General features: G+C 42.8%; 1 protein-coding gene across 1 annotated transcript in view; it reads left to right on the forward strand.

The window, feature by feature from the left end:
* LOC126251848 (aminopeptidase N-like) overlaps positions 1-24,143 on the forward strand; it is a 255,465-nt gene extending 231,322 nt beyond the window's left edge. Inside the window, exon 17 of the mRNA XM_049952527.1 lies at positions 23,757-24,143. Coding sequence (XP_049808484.1) covers positions 23,757-23,993 — 237 coding nt within the window. The 3' untranslated portion in view covers positions 23,994-24,143. The remainder of the gene's footprint in view (positions 1-23,756) is intronic.
* The last annotated feature ends 797 nt before the right edge of the window (positions 24,144-24,940 follow it).

Below are 24,940 nucleotides of genomic sequence, written 5' to 3' on the forward strand. Positions count from 1 at the left end.
GGTTAATTGGGTTTGGATGGGAATATTTTAATAAATCAAACGCATAAATAATCCTTATAATGTGATCTTTAATTACCAATATTCACTTTCCCACTTAATCATCAGTCAATTGGATACATTTCTGCCAACAATGAACAAATTTTCTGAAGCCGTCACGGAAGAAGTCGTCACTCTTGTTTCCGCAACCACAGTCTTACAGTCCTCTCAACGTCTTCATCAGAAGCATAATGAAGTCCCCGGAGATCGTCTTTCATTATCGGGAACAGATGGAAGTCAGACGGTGCTAAATCTGGACTGTATAGAGGATGCTGTACGGTGGTGAGATTCAGTCTCTGAAGTTCTGCTGTGGTGGCTCGTGAAGTGCGTGGTTTGGCATTGTCATGCTGCAGGAAAACATTTCCCTTTTCCTTTCGGACCGTTGTTAGCCGTCGTTTCAGAGTTCGCAGCGTTATGATGTAACGCTCTGAATTTATTATTGTTCCGCGATCACGGATATCAACATGGATAACAGCATCTGCGTCCCAGAACACTGTGGCCATGATTTTTCCAGCTGAGGGCTGCGTCTTGAATTTCTTTTTCTGGGGCGAGTCTTTGTGTCGATATTCCATAGACTGACGTTTCGTCTCCGGGTCGTAATGGTGTATCCACGTTTCGTCTCGTCACAATTGAATGGAGAAAGGTGTCACCTTCATTCTTGTAAAGCGAGATGGAGTTCCTGGCAAATTTCAAGTCTGTGAGCTTTCATTTCAGGAGTCAGCATCCGGGGTACCCATCGTGCACCGATTTTCCGATAGCCAAGAAAAGCAATAATGTGACCCACACGTTCTTGCGAAATGCCGACTGTTCTTACAATTTCTCTCTGAGTGGTACGACGATCGTCCTGAATCAATCTGTCAACATTTTGCTTGTGAAACTCGGTGGTTGTTGTCACAGGCCGTCCAACTCTTTGTTTGTCACGCAGGTCAGATGTTCCCGCCGCAACATCTTCAAACTTACTCGCTCAACGACGCACAGTACTCACATAAACACAATCACCATCAAATGCTTTCATTCTCTGATGAATCTCCTTTGGGGTGATAGCTTCTGCTGTCAAGAATTCAATAACTGCACGTTGCTTAAATCACATTGACCGACCGTCTGCGCAGGGTTCCATACTTTACACTGTAACAACACAACCGTTCAATGCTAAGGCTTCCCGCCAACTGGAGCTGTAGAGAAGAGACTACGGAACAAGCCAGTACCTGCCACATACCAATGTTACCAACTGTCGAAGAGTTATGAAGGTGGAGGCATTACTTTTCAGTCAACCCTCGTAGTTATTGTAATGGTTCCTCAAGCCGGTTCTTAGTTATTGTTTTGTTACATGTCGTTGCTACATTTATACAGCGAGGAGTCAGTCACGTTCCTCAATTTTTCAGCATATTCCATAAACTTCCGATACTAAAGTGTAATTAAAGAGTATTACTTTCTTGCAAAACAAGCTCTATGGTAGCCAGCCGCAAGTACTATGCTTTGTTCGTTTTCTGAAGTTACGAGAAGGAAACACATTCCTCTCTGAACAAAATCTATTACATCTCATATACTATAATGAATATCAAAACTCGTAACAGCGAAGCTCAACAACCATCGACATAGATATGTCTCCCATTTTATTGATTATAAATTTACAAAACTGAAAGAATAATTTTCAGTCTAGAAACTGCAAGGTATATTTTTACGTTGCTTATCTTATTACTACATTTCTTTTCTTCTTCATAAAGACATTCGTCGAGGGCGAATGGCGTTCGTCCTTCATTAGAGACATACATGATGTTACATTTCCTTTCCATTTATGACCATGATCTAATTTACTACAAGTAATCAAAGAATGGTACCAGCCACTCTCGTATTTTCACGCCTTTATCGTGTTTATTGAATTGTTTTAGTACTTGGTAATAAGTGCAATTTTTCCTCCTGGAAAACGAATCAAAAACGATTCTTGGCAATATGTAGAAACTTGCAGAGCTTGTCATTACATAATGTCTTGAACATCGAAAGTAAAAACATCGAAGGATTCACAGAAAATTATTAATTACTTATTTTTCTCACTAGTCGCCACGACACTCCTTTAATCAAACATGAACGTAGGCTGTTGTTACTCGTTTGTGGCTTCTGTTTAAGTGGACCGCATTAAGCACGGAAGTGTTGTTGGGTCAAAAGAGAAAAGTCAGTACTCCAAGATTATGCAAGCTAATGTGGATTTTCCTTTCTTTAATCTGTCTTCCGAGATATGTCGTAGTATCAGTATAGCTTTACGTGTTCCTACATTCTGCGGAACCTAGACTGATATGCCCCCAAGGTGGATTTTACCAGTCCTTTCAGTCTTCTGTAGATGATTTGTGTTAGTATTTTAAAACTGATAGTTCCATAATAATCAAACCTGACAGTACCTGCCTTCTTTTGTATTGGGATTATAACTTTTCTTGAAGTCTGAGGATAGTTTCCCTTTTCTCTGTACCCCGCAACAGTTTTGTGACCGAAGGATCTTAATAATTCTAAGGAAATGTCGTCTGCTCTAGGTGCCCCGTTTAAAACTTGATCTCTGACTGCTTCAGCAAATTCTTATCGTAGTATCTCATCCATCATCTCAACTTCATCCATTTCCTTTTGTCTTTCCCTTATACTGTCTTCACGTTTCTTTCCTTTGCATAGACCTTTTCCATATTATTTTTTTGCGTAGTACTAGATTGCCACCGGAGTTCTTGATATTCATAAAGCTACGTTTGCTTGTCTTAAGGTTTTAGTTAATTTTCCTACATGCAATATCTATATTTCCTGTAGTGATGCATGCTACTACAACTTTGCGTTTCTCTACTGGTAGTACTTGCTTTGCCATTTTGCACTTCGTTAATTTCATAGGTGTCTGTGTTCCTTTTTGGCTAATCTATTGGCGGCATTTATATATTTCCTTCGTTCATTAGCTACATTTAATGCCTCGTGTGTTATTCAAGGGTCTAGGCTTTACGTGTTTTCTAGTTGATGCTTTGCTTCCTTCAGTATTTCATCTTTCGCCTATTCCAGTAAGTCCGAGTCTAACTCCCTCTTTGGAAATATTTGTTTTTCTTTTCTTTTCTGATACCAACATCGTCCTGGGTAGTCCCAGCTACAGCTGCATATCCGCAGAAAATAGTAAGGCTGTAGTTCCCCTCCTCCCCCCCCCCCCTGTCCTCCATCGCCAATAAAAATATCTGAACTTTTACCCATAAAGCTTTGTATATTAATGTAGGCTCTCTAAGCTGTAAGCTATAGGCTCGCACCACGAAAAATTACCTTTTTTTTTTTTACAAGTTTGTGCAGGCCCTCTTTTAATTATCAAAGTTGTGGACGTAATAGTTTATTCAGCTGTTTCAGGTGAAAGCTGATATAAATCAAATCAGCATTCATCTCTCAAATGTCGTATCAAATTAATTTCCTAATGGTACACATTCAGAAAAGTGTCACTTGAACTGTGAAAACCGCTAAGACTTTTGACTGAATACTTACGGAACTTTGTGAGCCTTATGTTAGTATTGCAGAAAGCAGGTTCCCATCCATACATTACTCCGTCCAAACCAGGACCTATAAAAACTGCTACTCCCGTGGCCGGACACGGATTTCAGAGCTCTTGAAACTGGTGAAAACCATTTCCAAATAATTGTAGCCGTTAATGAGATACACTGCGAAACTTACAAGGTATCTCAAGATACACAGCATGTGACAGGTCGCTTACTGACTCATGATCTCATAGCAAGGTCACACTGCCTCCATGAACAGTTTAGCCGGAAGTTCAAAAGTGAAAGAGACAAATGAGTTTATCGTAAATGTGAATGTATTTTTATAAACATTTTTTGTTGCTGTATCTATACTATAAGGAATTGTAATCTACTCAAAAATTTGTAAAAATTCATATTAAAAATGGCTCAAATGACTCTAAGGACTATGGGACTTAACATCTGAGGTTATCAGTCCCCTAGACTTAAAACTAGTTAAACCGAAGGGCATCATATACATCCATGCCCGAGGCAAGATTCGAACCTGCGACCGTAGCGGCCGCGTGGTTCCGGACTGAAGCGCCTAGAACCACTCGGACACAGCGGCCTGCAAACACTTGCATTACAACACTATCTTAGTGCCTGCTGCCTCGCTCGCGAAGACTCTATGGTCTGCAGAGATTTTTATGTTTTTATTTAATCGAATTTTTTTGTTGTTCACAAATTGCAAAATTTTCTAAACTTTTCACGCTAATTAGAGCCATATTAGCAAGGTCTTTACCGATTGTACTTCTGACAAAAAAGTGATCCAGCTAGCTGGTGTCCAAAGTTTTCGTTAATAATACTTATGTGCTCTTGTGGAAAAATTTCCGTAGCAACTTTTATTTCCTAACAAAAATATTTCTTTATATCTAACAGAGAAATGAAATACCAGTTTTCATAAATTTACCTTTAAAATTTTTTTAATATAAAAACAATATCTTAAAAATTTTCATCCCCTATTGCACTCCGTTAGGGGTTGAATCACCAGAAACACTGAAACACGTAGTTTTTTTGTTGCTAACCGAGAAGTCAAATACCAATTATCATACGCTGAAGAGCCAAAGAAACTGGTACACGTGCGTAATATCGTGTAGGGTCCCCGCAGAAGCGCCTCAGCATGACGTGGCCTTGACTCGACTAATGTCTGAAGTAGTGCAGGATGGAAATGATACCATGAATCATGCAGGGCTGTCCATAAATCCGTAACAGTACGAGGGGGTGGAGACCTCTTCTGAACAGCACGTTGCAAGGCATCCTAGATATTCGCAATAATGTTTATGTCTGGGAGTCTGGTGGCCAGCGGAAGTGTTTAAACTCAGAAGAGTGTTCCTGTAGCACTCTGAAGAAATTCCCGACGTGCTAGGTGTCGCATTGTCCTGCTGGAACTGCCCAAGTACGTCGGAATGCACAATGGACATGAATGGATGCCGGTGATCAGAGAGGATGCTTACGTACGTGCCACCTGTCAGAGTCGTATCTAGACGTAGCAGGGCTCCAATATCACTCCAACTTTACATGCCCCACACCATTTCAGAGATTCCACCAGTTAGAACCGTCTCCTGCTGACACGTAGGGTCGAGGGCTCATGAGATTGTCTCCAAACCTATACACGTCCATCCGCTCGATACAATCTGAAACGAGATTCGTCCGACCAGGCAACATGTTTCCAGTCATCAACAGTCCAATGTCGGCGTTGACGGGCTCAGGTGAGACGTAAAGCTTTGTGTCGTGCAGTCATCAAGGATACATGAGTGGGCCTTCGGCTCCGAAAGTCCATATCGGTGATGTTTCGTTGAATGTTTCACACGCTGACACTTGTTGATGACCCGACATTGAAATCTGCAGACATCTGTGGAAGAGTTTTACTTCTGTCACGTATAACGATTCTCTTGAGTCGTCGTTGGTCCCGTTCTTGCAGGATCTTTTTCCGGCCGCATAGATGTCGGAGATTTGATGTTTTACTTGATTCCTTACGGGAAAATCCGCACTTCATCGCTATCTGGGAGATGCTGTGTCCCCTCGCTCGTGCACCGACTGTAACACCACATTCAAGTTCACTTAAAACTTCGTAACGTGCCACTGTAGCAGAAGTAACCGATCTGATAACTGCGCCAGACACTTGTTGTCTTAAATGGGCGTTGCCAACTGCAGCGCCGTCTTCTACCTGTTTACATATCTCTGTATTTGAATACGCATGCCTGTACCAGTTTATTTGGCACTTCACTGTAGATGTAGCCTTAAAAATTCTTTAGTAGTTCTTTAATAACTTTTTTTTTAAATTTGTGGTAAGTTCGTAGGGGGCCAAACCGCTGAGGTCATCGATCCCTAGGCTTACACGCTACTTAAGCTAACTTACGCTAAGGACAACACACACAACCGTACCCGAAGGAGGACTCGAACCGTGGCAAGGCGCTCGAACCGCGCGGCCATTCCGCGTGGCCACGCCGCGCGGCTGGTTATTTATTTAAAAAAAATTTCACCCAACATTTTATCGCTTTAGTGGTTGAATTTACAAAAAGTTTGAAACACATATCTATTTATTTCTGACTGAGAAACTAAATACCAATTTTCGTAGGTCTAGCGGTTTTTTTTAAAGAAAAACTCTCATCCCCTATTTTAGCCCATTAGAGTTGGAATTTCGAAAAATCCCTTCTTAAACGAAGGCTACAGTACAAGAAACACATCTTCTCCAAATTTCAACTTTCTGTCCTTTTGCAGTTTGAGTTGGGCGGTGGTGAGTCAGTCAGTCAGTCAGTTTGTCAGGAGATTATCTTTTATATATATAGAGATTACGATGGCTGTAGTGCAATACCCAGAACTGCCATCGCGGCTGTATCTTCCCTGTAAGCGAGTGACAATGCAAAAGTAAAGTAAAGATATTACTAAAATAAGCCGCGCGGGATTAGCCGAGCGGTCTAAGACGCTGCAGTCATGGACTAGGCGGCTGGTCCCGGCGGAGTTTCGAGTCCTCCCTCGGGCGTGGCTGTTTGTGTCTGTCCTTAGAATAATTTAGGTGAAGTAGTGTGTAAGCTTAGGGACTGATGACCTTAGCAGTTACGTCCCATAAGATTTCACACACTGAACATTTTTAACTAAAATAAGATATAGACTTATATCCATGAAAAACAGGAACAATTGAAGAAAGGAAGAGACAAGTGAAAATTCTTTAATTTTTTAGTCTTATCAGTTCATTAAATAGTAAATTGGGTATTAAAATGTTGTAGAATTAACAAACCTCGAACAGCAATTTGAGAAGTTCTGGTAAAATTTGTAATGGTAGAACCTGTACCACAGGGTCTGGCTATGGGTCTACCCATCTTACATACAGCACTGGTGAGAACGTTGTACGTGAATCATGGCCACGAATTCTGCAAGTGTGCAGTGCCCTGTGCATGTGTGTAGAGCTCTCCTGCCTGGCCTGGCTGCGTACTTGCCCCTCTACAATCCCACACTGACTGAATGGTAGTAGCCGGGAAGGGGGGGGGGGGGGAAACTGTGAACGCGATGCATTTAAATGACAATACAGTCGCACAAGGAACATTGTTGCGCTTTGGTTTCATATTTCGTATTTTCCAACGACATAGATCACACACAAAACAAATTTTCAGTATTATTTAATTATTTTTGAGCGCTGAAGACATAATAAAATTATTATCCTGTAATAACTATCGGTAAACGTACAAGTGCAGATAACATTGCAGAATTTCGTCGTTCATTTTGCCACTTAAATCGTGACTTATTTGGTCTCACAATAGGAAAAAGTCTTTCACGCGCATATGTTGATCGAAATATTGTTATCATTTTGGAACCTTATAATGGAGATGTAGGAATTCTTCCTGAGGTAAACAACGTAGAACTCCTGGACGGTTTTAACGTAAAAGAATTTGTCTTTTAAACGGGAGTTACACTGTAGATCGATCAGATCTATCTGCATCTGCAAAGGGCACTTAAAACTGCGGGGCAAATGGTATCGAAAACAGTTCAAAAAGAGATGTAAAATAGGAAGTGCCCTCAAAACATTTAGAAAAGCACACTTGTAATCCTTTGGACACCACAATGAATTCTTCAAAATTCGGGTTTTCTTTAATTCCAGGGAACTTAGCGAAATGGACGATGCTTTTTGTTGCAATGTATCCCATTCGCAATGTGAATCCCTACCCAAACAGAAAGAACTTGGTTTCTCTCCTTGCAGTGCGAAGTCCACCAAAAACTCAAGGTCTGCAGTTCATTCCGGATGTTTTAATTTTTGTTCTTGCTTTCCTTTTTCCTTCATAAAGTCCACATAGCAGGTTTTAAATAGAAAATTTTTTCCAAGCATGCCCCTTCATTTAACCAACGTACTTTGCAGTAATATTACAGTCTCCATACTCTTCGTTCAATTGCACCGAAAACTGTGGTAACTAACAGAGTAATAATGCGAGCGAGTTCAGAAAATTTGATTTCTGTATCATCAATTTCACCACGTGCTCAATGCCTGAAAGTTTAGCACAGAGTGCTTCCAGATCAACTGAATCTCTAATGCGTTCTGCACGGTCGTAATGTGGTTCCAAACGAAACTTGCGATAACTGTCGATATGCGACCGAATAATAGATTCTGAGAAGTCTCATCCTTGCCTTCTGTCATTCCGACTCATTTTCACAGGCTTGTGCCAACAGATCGTTAGACTGCCTCTTTTAGTGCAAGTAGCCACTGGAGCTGTGAACTTGCTTTGTACCAAGAGCAAATAGCGAAGGACAAACACTGCTGACACCGAGACTGCGGAGATAGTGAATGACGTACTAACCAAAAATTGCCGCACGGCAGTGATAAAGGAAATGTCGCATTGTACCGAAGACTTCGAGAAGGGCCGAGCTCTGGCGAGACAGGCCGAGACTCGGACCGCGAGCCTGCAGCACATCGTGTTCGCATGCAGCTTTGCATACCGTGGCCGACCCTGTTATAAGTCATCAATGTGGACGAAGTATCGTATCTGTAAACCTTTAATCTAAACGCTGCATATTTTGTTCAGAGATATATGGCGAGAATTGCAGGTTTCCTATCAATTATAAATTCAAAAATTAAACTTCCAAACACTTGTTTTCTTTGGACTGGTAACTCCTCTTCATTGCCAAGGCAGTTCTGTTTCTCTCTTACATCTACATCTGCATCTACATCCATACTCCGCAAGCCACTGACGGTGTGTGGCGGAGGGTACCTTGAGTACCTCTATCGGTTCTCCCTTCTACTCCAGTCTCGTATTGTTCGTGGATAGAAGGACTGTCGGTATGCCTCTGTGTGGGCTCTAATCTCTCTGATTTTATCCTCATGGTCTCTTCGCAAGATGTACGTAGGAGGGAGCAATATACTGCTTGACTCCTCGGCGAAGGTATGTTCTCGAAACTTCAACAAAAGCCCGTACCGAGCTACTGAGCGTCTCTCCTGCAGAGTCATCCACTGGAGTTTATCTATCATCTCCGTAACGATTTCGCGATTACTAAATGATCCTGTAACGAAGCACGCTGCTCTCCGTTGGATCTTCTCTATCTCTTCTATCAACCCTATCTGGTACGGATCCCACACTGCTGAGCAGTATTCAAGCAGTGGGCTAACAAGCGTACTGTAACCTACTTCCTTTGTTTTCGGATTGCATTTCCTTAGGATTCTTCCAGTGAATCTCAGTCTGGCGTCTGCTTTACAGACGATCAACTTTATATGATCATTCCATTTTAAATCACTCCTAATGCGTACTCTCAGATAATTTATGGAATTAACTGCTTCCAGTTGCTGACCTGCTATATTGTAGCTAAATGATAAGGGATCTTTCTCTCTATGAATTCGCAGCACATTACACTTGTCTACATTGAGATTCAATTGCCATTCCCTGCACCATGCGTGAATTCGCTGCAGGCTCCTGGATTTGAGTACAATTTTCCATTGTTACAATCTCTCGATATACCACAGAATCATCCGGAAAAAGCCTCAGTGAACTTCCGATGTCATCCACAAGGTCATTTATGTATATTGTGAATAGCAACGGTCCTACGACACTCCCCTGCGGCACACCTGCAATCAATCTTACTTCGGAAGACTTCTCTCCATTGAGAATGATATGGTGCGTTCTGTTATCTAGGAACTCTTGAATGCAATCACACAATTCGTCTGATAGTCCATATGCTCTTACTTTGTTCATTAGACGACTGTGGAGAACTGTATCGAACGCCTTGCGGAAGTCAAGAAACACGGCATCCACCTGGGAACCCGTGTCTATGGGCCTCTGAGACTCGTGGACGAATATCACTAGCTGGGTTTCACACGATCGTCTTTTTCGAAACCCATACTGATTCCTACAGAGTAGTAGTTAGTTATGTCGTAATATAACACTTCCTCCAATCCTTCTGAATAATAAACGCAACATTTTTCAATCTCTAATTTTGTGTATTTAATTTCTGTTAACTGCACACTTTAAGTGTTTTCGTTTTCAGACCATTAAAATGATTAGTTTCAATGTTTGAACGTGTATTTATCCTATGTACTGCCTGCAGTTTTCATGGACCAAAACTGCCACTCATAAGATAAAACAATGTATTTTTTAAATCCGTTTCTCAAACAAAAAAACGATATTAGTACGTCACGTGCAATAGCGGGTCATCAGACAATAGCGCTTCCGTTCGGCTGCACCAGACAGACACAGTGTGTTTTTAATTGCTCGCACCGTTCGTTAGAAGCCCACAGTCTCTTGTCGATAGCAGCTGCTGCCCTTCCCAGCTAACTGCCGGGAGCAGTGACACAATTCCACAGAACTGTTTGAAATGTATGGACGGAAGCGAAAGAGGGTTCCGTGTTTAATTGCAGGAGCCACACAAATATTCACTTCATTCACATTTCGGAGGCGAGACCACTTTTATGCTTGTGACAAGATCGTGTCGCAGAGATGAAATAGATGTAAGTAATTACCATAATAAAACAGAAATTCGAATGCTTGTTAAAGTGACTGCTGCAAAATGAAGAGATCGACATATGAAATATTATTTTCCATGCGCTGTGGGGGAAACTTCATTAAATATTTGTACTACACTGGCGGAAAAAATCGCAGCGTGAAGATAAACGAAAGTTGGCAGGCGTGTTTCTATATCTGAAAGATGATGTCTTCTCAGATTTCGCGCCAGTACCATAAGAGTGGCGCTAGTAGCGCCACTATCAGGACGCAAACGAAGTTTGTTTGAAATAGACGCTGTGACGGTCGTCAGCGTTAGTTAATGTTGAGACTTGACTTGGTGACTTCATGTTAGTCAAGAATGTCTCTAATCGGAGAAAGACGACCTCACAGAGTTGGAACGAGGTCGTGTATCAGGGCGGCTAAGAGAAGCTGGACTCAGCAGGAATGTAGCCACTGTATATGATTGCTGGCAGCGGGGTCACGAGAATATACGGTCGCAAAAGAAGCCGGTTTCGGTAGTGCCGCTGGGCACTACCGGCATGGAAGAACACCGTGTTCGGCGTACGTCTCTGTCTCCTCGTCCTGCATCTGTAGCAGCAATTTGAGCAGCACTTGGCACCACACTGACACAACGAACTGTTACAACAACAAGGACAGCTCCGAGCCAGACGACCTATAACGTGCATTCCAGTGACCCCAAACCACTGCCATTTTCGACTTCAGTGGTGTCAAGCGAGAGCTCATTGGAGGGAAAGGTGGATATCTATCGTTTCCTTCTGATGAAAGCTGATTGCGCCTTAGTGCTAATGATGGCCGTTTGTTGGTCAGGAGGTGGTCAGTTGAGGGCCTGCAACCAAACTGTCTGCGTGCTGGACACAGTGGACATACACCTGTTGTTATGTCTGGGGTGCGATTTCGTGTGACAGTGGAGCACTCTCATGGTGATCCCGCCCACCCTGACTGCAAATTTTTACGTCAGTCTGGTGACTCGACCTGTTGTGCTGCCATTCATGAACAGTGGGTTTTTTCCAACCAGATAACGCGCGCCCACATACCGCTTGTGCAACCCATCATGCCCTACAGAGTGTCGACATGTTGGCTTGGCTTTCCTCAATCACTATATCTGTCTCCAATCGAGCACATTTGGGACATCATCGGAAGACAACTCTGCCGTCATCTGCAGACAGCATTAACCGACCAGCCGGACGCGGTGGCCGAGCGGTTCTAGGCGCTTCAATCCGGAGCTGCGCGACTGCTACGGTCGCAGGTTCGAATCCTGCCTCGGGCATGGATGTGTGTGATGTCCTTAGGTTAGTTAGGTTTACGTAGTTCTAAGTTCTAGGGCACTGATGACCACCGATGTTAAGTCCCGTAGTGCTCAGAGCCATTAACCGACCCTGTATTGACCGAACAAGTGCAACAGGCAAGGAACGCCATCACACAAACTGACATTCGGCACTGTACCACCCAATGCATGCACGTTCGCATACTTGCATTCAACATTCTGGCAGTTACGCCGGTTATTAATGTACCAGCATTTCACATTTGCAGTGGCTTATCTCGCGCTTACATTAACCTGTGATGTTGCAATGTTAATCACTTAAATATGCTAGCTAGACAAATGTATTCCAGAAATTTCATAACTTTATATTATTAATTTTCTGATGTTGCGATTTTTTCCGTCAGTGTCTTTCTCATGACAGCGAGTAAAATGTTGAAGAGTCACATTCACAGTGTGCTCTAAAATCATTTTACCCAATATAGAGGCCTCGACATGGAAATCTCAACATTAGATGAGAAGAGTGACTGAGAATCACTGTGTAACGTTTTAAACCACATTAGGGGCTAATGTTTCTGTAATAACTGCCTAATGGAAAGACTATAAGATATTAATATAAAATTGTTTTTCACAGTTTTCTATTATTGTCTCCAATAATTGCAACACATTTATAGACGATATGCAAATATAATAAGTCTGGCTTTCTCATGTACACAAGCAATGATAAGGAAGATTCCTGAAACCATATCGACTTAAATGACCGTATAGAGCTGGTATGAATTTTTACATTTGAAACCGAGAAAGATGAAAGATACACATGCCCTCCACCCTCCATCACCGTCATACACACATCCACCCGTACTTGACAACATTTAATGAACTCGTATTCTTAGGTGTTTTCAACTTCATAACGGATTTATATATTTATTTTTAATTCGAAGGATAGTGCCTCCTGATCTAGTACAAGTTATCTACACTCGCACTTGCAAGCACTTCTTAGCTACTTTGAGCCTAGGGCGTAATGACTACTCATTTGTACTCTTGGCCTAACATAGCATTATAGCAATGCCCAATACATTCCAAGAGACACGAGAAACTTCGTAGGGCAATAAGTACGATTAATGGCTCATACCCTGTGGACTGTCTGTTTCACTCAATTATTTGATCCTGTATGTTGCGGTACAGAATTTTCTGGCACAGCAGCATTGCATAAATGAAGCAGTGGTTTAGTAAGTAAAACGCCTGCTTTTAGAATCACTATTCCGGGGTTCGATGGATGGTAGAGATGGGTTTATTCTATTGGCTCTGTCTTTCCCTAACACCTCAGCAATCACGCGGCTGTTGAGAGACCAGAAACCCTCTTTACAGCCATGAGACAAATGTAAGATTTGAGGAAGGAATAAGCCATTTTAGCAAACTTAAGTTATGTACTGTAATAAAGCCCCATCATATCTTCAAGCCCCATTCGTTTTATACTAACTGCGTTAATATCTACGAAGGCTACTGTTAAGATGTACTACTGCATCGGTGAAACACTTCTTATACTACTGCATCGGTGAAACACTTATTTGTTCTGTGTTGTGAAGTCTTACGGGAAGTTTCAAAAGATTTTATCAGGAACTGGATACATTTCATGTATAGTTATCACACTAAAAATTTGAAACTATGGTTCCCTGCCTTTGGTACCATTACATACTGACACTCGCACACAGTATGTAGACTTGCCACTGACCGATGTGACCCTGTGATAAGGAATAGGACACGCATTCTAGACAAATGTGCTTTAAATCCCCATCCCCACCTGGCAGATCAGACTTAAGTTTTCCATATTTTCCCTTCAAATGGTTCAAATGGCTCTGAGCACTATGGGACTCAACTGCTGTGGTCATAAGTCCCCTAGAACTTAGAACTACTTAAACCTAACTAACCTAAGGACAGCACACAACACCCAGCCATCACGAGGCAGAGAAAATCCCTGACCCCGCCGGGAATCGAACCCGGGAACCCGGGCGTGGGAAGCGAGAACGCTACCGCACGACCACGAGATGCGGGCCATATTTTCCCTTAATCGCACCTGTTTTGTAGTCGCATAGGCTGCAGTTTAAGCTTAAGATCAACCTCTAATAAACATGGGTCAGGGTCCGTGTACCGTTCTGGCATACAGGTCTAATCAGTCAGGTTTTGATATGTCATGTTATGTACTACTGCGACTGAACATATATGCCTTAGATAATCAGACTGGCCGGCCGGTGTGGCCAAGCTGTTCTAGGCGCTACAGTCTGGAACCGTGCGACCGCTACGGTTGCAGGTTCGAATCCTGCCTCGCGCATGGATGTGTGTGATGTCCTTAGGTTTAAGTAGTTCTCAGTTCTAGGGGACTGATCACCTCAGAAGTTAAGTCCCACAGTGCTCAGAGTCATTTGAACCATTTAATCAGACTACTATATTAACACAAAAAGCGAATGTTATTTAAGTAAGATTAAATTCCTTGCATTCAGTTTCAATCTATACTGCTTGTTGCAAAACTTGAATACTTTTGAGATGAAGATTGACCTATAACTGACGTTAATCTGTTCCCTCGGAACTACAGTACAAACACATTGCAAAACATGTGAACTCTTCAATCATTGCTATCCAAATAACCGTGACGCGCCGCCAATTCGCGTATGGCTGGCGAAGTCTGATTAGACAGTAGCGTATTTACACCAAACAATGCAGACACTGTTGACGAAGCTTAATAAATCAAGAAACGTAAAAAAAAGTATTCGTATTACGTGTATGGTTTGACAATGGTGCAGTAAGAGTCATGATACGAATGAATTTTTTGCGTGCTTGGACTTTCTGTTTCCTCCAATTCTACATCTGTTTCTTGTCTTTTGAAATTAATAATAGTCACTGCGTTTTTACTCTTACAGATTTCTTCAATATCCCCCACTTGACAGGGTAGCAGTAGCAATGTGATTGTTTCCCTGCACTGTTTCACAAACGGAAATGTAAACTTCCGCTCCATCAGTTCTCACCGATACTGTGGCTATCTTGAAATAATGAGGTAAGTTTTGTGCACGGGTTTTAAAACCAACCCTAATTCCGGCGATAGTTCCTACAGTTCCTTCTGTATTTTCCTTAGACTCTCTTAATACTGCTCTGGTGACAAATTTACCCCTAGCTGATCTCATACAGCCTGTTGCATAGTCTCCTTTACTTCTGTTACTTTCCCTAGCGGTTTTCAAACACTATCTTCTGCGGACTGCAACCATTTTGTCATTACTACTTCTCTATCTAAAACATGTGCTTTGGTTTGTAGTTCCGTGATATTCTAACTGCTTCTTCTGCAGTTCTGGCATGCCGCATTATCTCACCAGTCAGTTATCGTAGTAGCCATATCTTATCCAATATGTTCTTCTCTAAATTTTTAATCTGCATAGTTTGTCAGTTACCCACGGCTATGTTCCATTTTGCCCCCTGCTTAACCTCTTCTACGGCGTTGTTCACCCTTCGAATGTCTCCTCATCAGCAGTGCCAAATATTGTTCTCACAAGCCGATCTCCAGTGTCGATTCAAGCCTTCTTCTTTCGCGTGCGATGAATAGCCCCCAGTACTTCGGCCATATCGCTGCTCATATCTCGTACGCTCCATGTACTCTCTCACATATCCCGCCACTTCCTTTGAGTATCCCGTGCCTTTTCGTCCCAACTGTCGAATACTTCTTCCAATCTTTTCACCTCGTTACGCATCTCCCATGCGTTGAATACCACCTGTATCATCCAGCGATGACTAGTGATCGCTACGTTTTTCTGCTTGGCGAACAGCACTTCCCCTTCGAGGTGCTGGCTACGTAACGCTTCCACTCCGACGACGATCTATAGTTCCGCTATGAAACGCATTATCGTGCCTTCTCTGTATCTCACCTACGGGCAGGAATATCTATCTCTTTCCTGCCCTTTAAATTCATTGCTGTTCTGAAGCTGCTTACACTAATTGCAATAATTCTATACCTAACCTAAAAAAATGAAATGACTATCTCCTAGGTCTTAATCGATACAGGTTCCTTGTTACTGTTTCATTCATAACCTCTTGTTTATCTTCCGATACCTTTCTCCTCACTCTCCCATTCCGGTCTGCATCTCATATCCCTGGAATAACTTCCGGACGCCCTTGAAATAGTTTCAACGGCCCTACATGCATAATTGTTGTTGTCGTAGGCAATTGAATCTTGACATTTACTGGCGACGTAGTCTCTATCACTTGGTATGGCCCCCTGATACTTTGCAAGAAACTTCCTTGTCTTTCCCTTCGGCGTATACGAAGTTGATAGTATCACCCACTGACCAGCCTCATACTGTGGCATTCTTGCTGTACGGCACACTGCTTCTTCCTGTTTCTCTAGTGGTCGTGTATTTGCCTTCCGTACTCTATTCCAAATTTCCCTGATCACTTTGGCAGCCGGCCGCGGTGGTCTCGCGGTTCTAGGCGCTCAGTCCGGAGCCGCGCGACTGCTACGGTCGCAGGTTCGAATCCTGCCTCGGGCATGGATGTGTGTGTTGTCCTTAGGTTAGTTACGTTTAAGTAGTTCTGAGTTCTAGGGGACTGATGACCACAGATGTTAAGTCCCACAGCGCTCAGAGCCATTTGAACTTTGGCAGATTCCTTAACAGACTCCCCAGTTTTCCCTTTGTTCGTTTTCAATATATCGAGCGGTGATGGCATTTTACGACCATATACTACCACTTACGGCGATAAGCCTGTATTCGTATGCTGTTTTGAGTTGCAGGAAGAGACGACATACTTAAAGTAGTCATCCCAGTTGGTGTGATATAAGTCAACGTAGTATCCAGGCATCTTCCCGATTGTCCTATGCACTCTTTCAGTTCTTCCATTGGCTTGTGGATGGAAACCACTCGTTCTAACTTCTTCACATTCAGTAACTTGCACAATTCCTTGAATAGATCTGACATGAAGTTTGTTCCCTGGTCTGTAACTATTGTTTCAGGCACACCAAACTTCAGCCTCCAATTATTCACAAGTTCTTGTGCCACTGTTGCTGCCTGGTGGTTTGGCATCGCGACCATTTCTAAGTATCTTCGTATTTATTCCGTAAAGGTGTTGTACTGAATAGGCCTAAAATATAAATCACCAGAAATTTGAATGGTGCTAATGTTTCAAGTAACCTCTGCAATGGTACTCTCATTCGACACAAATCCGCTCTCTGTGCGCACTGTATTCAATTCCGCGCATACTGGTTTACGTCCGTCTGCCTAGTTCTCCACCAATATATTTCTGCTACACTTCTGCTGGTAGATCTGCAACATCCATGACCCGCTAATGTGTGATCATGAGCTTCTTGTAGCACTCTGTTCCTTATCTTCTCTGTTACCAATTTAGTCTCTCTGCATAGCAGCCCATCCTGCATACAAAACAGTGACTGTTTAAAGTATTGCTTACATTTGTCATCTTCTCTCTGCGCAGTTTGCCATTCCTTATGCTCAATGCTCCCAAAACGTAATACTGATACTTTTGTACTTAAGACAGCTGCGTTTCTGCGCTTCTTCCCAAGTTTATGCGTGACTTAAAAATCAGATTTACTTAGTCTTCCCATCACATCAACCTGCTACAAGAACCCTCTAACCCCCACAGCCATTTAATGCCGCATGATCTGTTATCATTCTTAACTTTTTACTATACCGATTACATTTTAAATATGTGATTCCATCAATAAGGCTTAACATGTCTTTTTTCTGTTGTGGAATAATTTCTTTCTGCAGAATTTAATTGTCTTGATGTACAAGCTAACAGATGTTCTACGCCCTATAACAACACACAGCCGAGTGCATGGTCCGATGCATCTTATGATAAAACAAATTCTCTATAAAATCCGGAAATACTCATCAGACTCGAAGATATAGCTTCTTTTAGCTCCTCAAAAGCATGCTGGCGCTCTTCTGACTACACAAATTTGGTACTCTTTTTTAACAACTGTGTGAATGGTCTGGCAGTATTTGCTAATCCTTTTACAAACCGGCGGTAATACACTACCGTTTGTGAAAAGTGCAACACCGAGAAGGAATTACCCGAATAGCGCCACACTTGTTGGAAGTGGCGACGGGTGCGCAAGCAATACGTGATACGTTTTGCAGCGAGATGGGCTACACGTACGCCAGCAGAGCCCTCTCGTGTCGGTCCGACAGGGTCGATGTTGCGTCTAGTGCAATCGGTGCAGAGCTGTCACACAAGGTGGAAACAATACAGTGAGTGCAAGTATGCCTTGTCGACGTCAAAGGGAAACATATTGCCATGTGAGCTGGTTCGAACGGGACAGAATGATGGGTCTCCGGGAAACGGGGTTGTCATACCGTGACATTTCGGCTCGCACAGGGCATGCTGTTATGGCAGTGTTGCGTGTGTGGAAGCAGTGGATAGAGGAAGGTCGTACGCAGCGACGAGCGGGAACTGGGCCACGGAACATGAGCACAGCATGGGATGACCCTGATCTTGTCCGCATGGCCATCATGGATCGTACAGCGTCATTCACAGTGTTGGCTCGTCGCTGGAGCACTGCAACAGGTGTGAGCTTGTCTGTACCGACGGTTCGTCGCCGTCTGCTGCAGGCTGGACTGGTTGCACGCATGCCATTAGGTCGGCTACCATTGTCCAGAAACCAAAAGCTCCTCCGACTGTAATGGGTACGTGAACACCGTCACTGGGGTTCTGAGTGGCAAAATGTAATGTTTTCGGATGAGTCACGCTTCAACGTGTCCTACAGTGATGGCCGCATACGTGTCCGACGGTACCGTGGTGAGCGCAACCTGGAGGGCTGCATTGTGGAGCGGCATAGCGGACAGACACCAGGTGTGATGGTCTGGGGCGCCATTGGTTACAACAACCGATCTCGACTCGCAAATATTGAGGGCACTTTGAACAGCAACCGGTACCTAACGGAGGTTGCGGAGCCTGAGGTATTCCCCCTGCTTCAGGCGTCTGCACAGGCCACATTTCAACAGGACAATGCCCGGCCACATATTGCGAGGAATGCACAGACCTTCTTCGAAGAGCGAGGGGTACCATTGCTTCCCTAGCCTTTACGTTCGACAGACATGTCGCCCATTGAACATGTCTGGGATATGGTCGGTCGGCACCTGGTGCGTCACAGTTCTCTAGTAACTGGTGTCACGGATTTCACTGCGTGGAGAGAAAACTGCGTGGAGGGAAATCCCTCACGTACGTATTCAGAATCTTACTGATTCAATGATGCGTTTCCTTTCTGGTGTTGCAATTTCCAAAACGGTAGTGTAGTTCGCGACTCCTAAGAACAACTACTTTAAAGATTTTGGTATAGGAAATTAATCTTGGGTCTGTCTTATCCCCAAATTTACTTTTTGATGTGACCTAGATATGATATCTCTTCCCTCACAAAATTACTCTTTTTTGTACCCAGTGCTAACTTCGCTGCTTTTAACCTTAGGAATACTCCCCTTAGGCCGGCCGAAGTGGCCATGCGGTTAAAGGCGCTGCAGTCTGGAACCGCAAGACCGCTACGGTCGCAGGTTCGAATCCTGCCTCGGGCATGGATGTTTGTGATGTCCTTAGGTTAGTTAGGTTTAACTAGTTCTAAGTTTTAGGGGACTAATGACCTCAGCAGTTGAGTCCCATAGTGCTCAGAGCCATTTGAGCCATACTCCCCTTAATCGCTGCATATGCTGTTTCATATCACCTCCATAGATGATTATGTGACAGAGATACAATAAGCATTGCCATGGTCGTAAATCTCTGACTACTCCGTCAAACAAACTCCGAAACGTTGTAGGTGCGTGTTTTAATCTGAATGGCATTCTTCTGAATTGATAGTGTCCCCAGGGTGCCGAAAATGCTGTTTCGTGTCGATCTTACGGTGCAACCTCTGCCTAGTGTTGAAAAATATTTTCATTGCCCTCAATGGTCCAAGTTTCCTGTGATGATTGGCAAAGGATACGCATCCACTATGGTTTTCACATGTAGATGCCTATAATCACAACGAAACCTATATTTTCGTGTTGCATCCATTGACTCTTTTGGCACGACGACTATTCCTGTCCTCCCCCCCCCCCCCCTCCATGCACTATTACTTTCTTCAGTTATTCCATCTTTCAGCTCTCGATCGATAAATTCCTCCAAAATTGGCTTTAAGTATTCTGTATGATTTGTGGTAGACTGGTGATTCATTGCTCGTTGGTATGCGGTGCTCTGTAATATGCTTAGCCGATAATGGCCATTTTGAAAAAAAATGAATCCGTTTCCTACTGCTTCCCTCTAGGTGCTTCACTTTTCCTCGTAATGCTGTTTCAGTGGCGTTCGGCGATTGTTTGTGGCTAACACCCATGTCCCATTCTTCTTCCTCCAGGATATCCATATTAGCGATTAACAACCCCTATGTTAATCTTACGTCCTCTGCGTTAAAATTATCTATATAAACAGGTACCTTCTTTTCACTCTATTTCTTGTATATGTACAATACCTCTTTTAACTAAGTAACCCTCCTGATCTAATACTCCATTCTCTTCTAACGGTTCCACCATGCACAAAATTCCTACGAACAAGCTAGACTCAACACTGACACAAAGTGATTTCCCAGTACCGTTAGGTACACAATCATGCGAATCAATCTTATTGTGATCGTTCGCCGTTTAATCGGTTCGTCTTTCATGTCAGACTCCCCTCGCGGCATTGCTATACTGACAATGGCTTCACCTAACTGAAACATTTTCCCATCAAGTTCCACCCTATGTTGCCAAAGATGGTTTATGGTACGATCCAGATATAAGAATTTAAATCCTAGAATTATGTCTTAGCCATCACTCACGTATGGTATAACACTAGCTACTCGTTTGCTATGACTTAAACTAGTGTTACCCTCTGGGAGGATTTTGGGTTTTGACCGTATGTTTGTCTAATAAATAAGGGCTATCGGACAGTAATTTTGATTATAATACAATTTATAGAAAACTAAACAGGCTTTACTTTGGGGATAATGAAACAAAAAAAGTTCACACGAATGAAACAATAAACGGTTGCCAGCGTAATTAGGCATTTTTATTTGAAACATTGGTCCAAGGAAACTGAACTTTAGTAGTTGTAGTGACTTTTATTAATATTACCTTTGAGTAGTACACTGGATACACACGACTAAAGGGCGATCTAAGATGTGGGTAGCAGTAGTTACCACTAGTGCACAAGCAAGTTATCATAGAAAGCAAGATTGTACTCCACTCAGAATAATAACAGTTATTATCACCATCATTATACAGGGTGTTACAAAAAGGTACGGCCATGCAAAACAACAGATGTTCGGCACTGCTGACAACGCAAAGTTTGGGGCCAAGCGTGGCGTCACTCGAATGCTGCTGTCAGCGACGTCTCTGCTTGCTACCATGTCAGTGTCGCTGACGATACCATAGGGGCGGCTGTAGCCTCCCTCCAGCGAGTGGGTGGCTCTCCTCTCACGCGGTGGCTGATCTCATGACTCAGGGCAGACTGCCCCGTCCTGTGCTCGAACAGGGGACTCTGTACTTTATTCCAGCATGTCGGCTGTTTTCTGTGTTTCACTTCACAATGCATCGCACTCTTGCCTGGCTAGCTCTGTTGCAATTCACTTCCTTTCTGACGTACTTTTTACTGGATACAGTCGATCAGTTACACAACCATCACAAAATGAAATGTCACAAGAGTATGGCCAGCGGACGTCGTATTACAACAATCGAACAAATAATGGACCACATACAGTACAACCATTTAAGTAAGCATAGATGAGTGGCAACAATCTGAAGTAACATAGAAGCTAATATTACAGTTTTGTTTTCTCTCTCTCTCTCTTTTTCCTTTTTCTCTACTTTACATTAAAAAGTGTACAAGTACTGTAATCTCTGACACAGTACTCGTTAAAGCCTGTGCTATGGTAATTGAGCGGGATTCACCTTATGAGTAAGGATTTTCGCCTAGATATCGATCGCGTGTACCTGAATGGTGGCAAATCATACTTACATCCAGTCTGTAATAACAATGATCCGTCAAGTAAGTTCGAAATGCAATCACACGTCAGGATGGATCAAAAGCAAACTAGAAGATACTACCAATGTGACAATAATACGGTCGCCAGCCTAATTAGGCATCAACTGAGTTTCTTCCCTGTACAAGTTGGTATATATTCATGCAAAACAACAAGTTATAACACTGCATAATATAGTAGAATTTTAGAACCAGAAAAATCTATTGAACTGATAATTTCACGTTCTGTACTGATATGGAAAATCATGAATATATAACACTACACTGTAATGTTTACTACAAAACTTTATACTGTCTATTAATCTGATTGAAATCGGGCATAGGTTACCTTAGAAATTGTACTTTCATGCCACACACACAAAATATCAATTTTGATAAAGATAAAACACTGATAAATTTTGACTTTTATATTGGCTTTAACTTTTGCTGGTCAAACCAATTTAGAACATTTCAGAATTCAAACGAATGAAGGAAGGGTCCCTGAAACTGTTATGATCGCTGTATATGATTACTGTATTATTCATTCAAGATTTCCAGTATAAAAGTTACTACTCTTTTCATCTTATTTACTGCTCATTTAAATGCCTTTAAATCTGTCTCGAAGTAATAAACTTCATTACTATATCAATACTAAAGTTTTCTTTCGACTTCGTTAGACCTTCGTTATTCATTTACTGGTTCATTAACAAAACATTTCTTTAAACACCATTCTAATATAGCTAGTTCTGCAAATTATTATTAACACAATTTTTAATTTTCATTTCGGAACACTCGGATTGCACAACGTTTGGAAAGGACCCTGTCTAGGTTAGTTGTGAGGATAATTCAATGATGGAAAAGTTCTGGTAAAATTTAGGTTATTATTCCACCAAACAAACACAGTTCACTCCCTGATCCATACGAATACAGTACTAAAAGTTTCAACCTGCTAGTATCGATGCGGCGGTTGGCGGGCGGCACGATGGCGAGGCACAGGGCACACATACAACCACAGCTATGGCTCTTGACGTATTGGCACTTTAATTCTTCTTAGCGTCGCAATACTTTTCCATTTAGTGCCTATGGAATTTTGCCATGCTGTGTGGGCGTTGGAACGGCATACCCGAGGCTCAGTGAAGCTATGTCTTCCAGGAGAGCCTCCTCGCTCCAGAAGGTGTTACTCAAACTAGTGCCAAACTGCAACTACTACTGTGCCCGTTGTGCCGTGCAGTGCCCGCGCGCATTTTCCCGCGCTCGCCTGCCACCAACTTTTACCGCTCCCTGACAGACCGGGTATTCACCTGAGGTTTTGCATTCTACGTATCCTAACACATTGCCTACGTATGGACCAGAGGCACAGATAAAATTTTAAACATCTTACAACACTTTCAGCATTTGTTACATTTCAGTTCTATCACAATATTACTTGACATTTGACATAAACATTAATATTCACATTGAAACATATTTACAGCTTTCTTAACATAATGGCATGAAACAAAAAGAAATGAAATCAGAACAACAATTACACAAGTTTATCGTAAAATCGGATGAAAAGAATTACTTATATGTACAATAGTACAGAGTCGTTGTTGTTACAGTATGACATCAGAATGTATAACAGCCTAGCTTGAAGTACATGTGTGAGGACACCCAAGAAACCTCTTAGCATACTGTGGTTGAGGATGTAGAGTTAGGAGCATTAATTGACAAAAATTGATGCCTAGGCAATCGCAATGCTGAAATTGTGGTCATACTATCTCGGAATTAATTGACTCCTTTTAGACATGTATTAATAATAGAAGGACGTGTCTACTGAAACAAACCAAGACGTCATTCCAGAACAACCATGAAATTTAACAAGTTTTACAACTTCGTTCTTCACTTCTCTCGTCGTCTGGTGCTATTTACGGAAGATTTTCAGGGAACAGGCAGTTACTGTGCCGGAATGGATTGAGGAGGCGGCGATAGGTCACGCGAGGTGTGCTTGCGCAGGTGTCGCAGCTGTACGTGTCCCGCGTGGGCCAGTTCGGGCCGGCGGAGATGCTGCTGGAAGACGCTCTGCGGACCATCCGCGAGGAGGCGGAGTGGAGCACCGACAACCTGCCGCGGATCGCCGCCTGGCTGGACGGCTACCTGGGTCTCACCAGCGCCGCCCCCACCACCGCGGCCGCCTCCACCTCGGCCAACTTCGCATCCACCCCAGCCTCTGACGTCGGCTACGCCCTGTGAGGCGCCACTCGCCATAGTGAATTATATCTCTAAGTGACTGCACCTTGCACACTCAATTTTTTTTAAAGAAGTTTTGTTCGTAATTGTTGGAATTTACATAACAATGTACGTTTAAATCATTTCATAAATAAAGCATTCGTTGACTCATAATGCAACGATTACTGAAAACTTGTGACTTTAAAAAATAACAGATCCAATTTCAACATCAAATTTTTTTTTTGAATGCTGGCTTTCTCGGCCTGCAATACTGATGAAAAGCTCTCGCTTTTCCAGCCATCTACATCTACATACATACTTCGCAAGGCACCGTACGGTGCGTGACGGAGGGTACCCTGTACGACTACTTGGTATTTCTTTTCCTTATTCATCCGAAAATAGAGAGAAGAAAAGAATGACAATCTATAACCCTCCGTGGGCCGGCCGCTGTGGCCGAGCGGTTGGCATGGATGTGTGTCATGTCCTTAGGTTAGTTAAGTTTAAGTAGTTCTAAGTCTAGTGGACTGATGACCTCAGATGTTAAGTCCCACAGTGTTTGGAGCCATTTGAACCATTTTTAACCCTCCGTGTGATTCCTAATTTCCTGTATCTTATCTTCGTGGTCCTTACGCGAAATTTATGTTGGCGGGAGTAGCATCGTTATGCAGTCAACTTCAAATACCGATTCTCCAAATTTTGTTACTAGTGTTCCTCGAAAAGAACGTCGCCCTCTCTCCAGGGATTCTCATCTGAGTTCCCGAAGCATCTCCGTAACACTTGCGTGTTGTTCGAACCTACCCCTAACAAATCTCGCAGCCAGCTTCTGCATTGCGTCGATGTCTTCTTTTAACCTGACCTGGTACGGATTTCAAAAACTTGAGCAGTACTCAAGAACAGATCGCACTAGCGTCCTATATGTGGTCTCCTTTACGGATGGACAACACTTCCCAAAAATTCTCCCAATAAGCCGA

This window comes from Schistocerca nitens, chromosome 1 (assembly GCF_023898315.1).
Source record: "Schistocerca nitens isolate TAMUIC-IGC-003100 chromosome 1, iqSchNite1.1, whole genome shotgun sequence".
Taxonomy (NCBI): Eukaryota; Metazoa; Arthropoda; class Insecta; order Orthoptera; family Acrididae; genus Schistocerca; species Schistocerca nitens.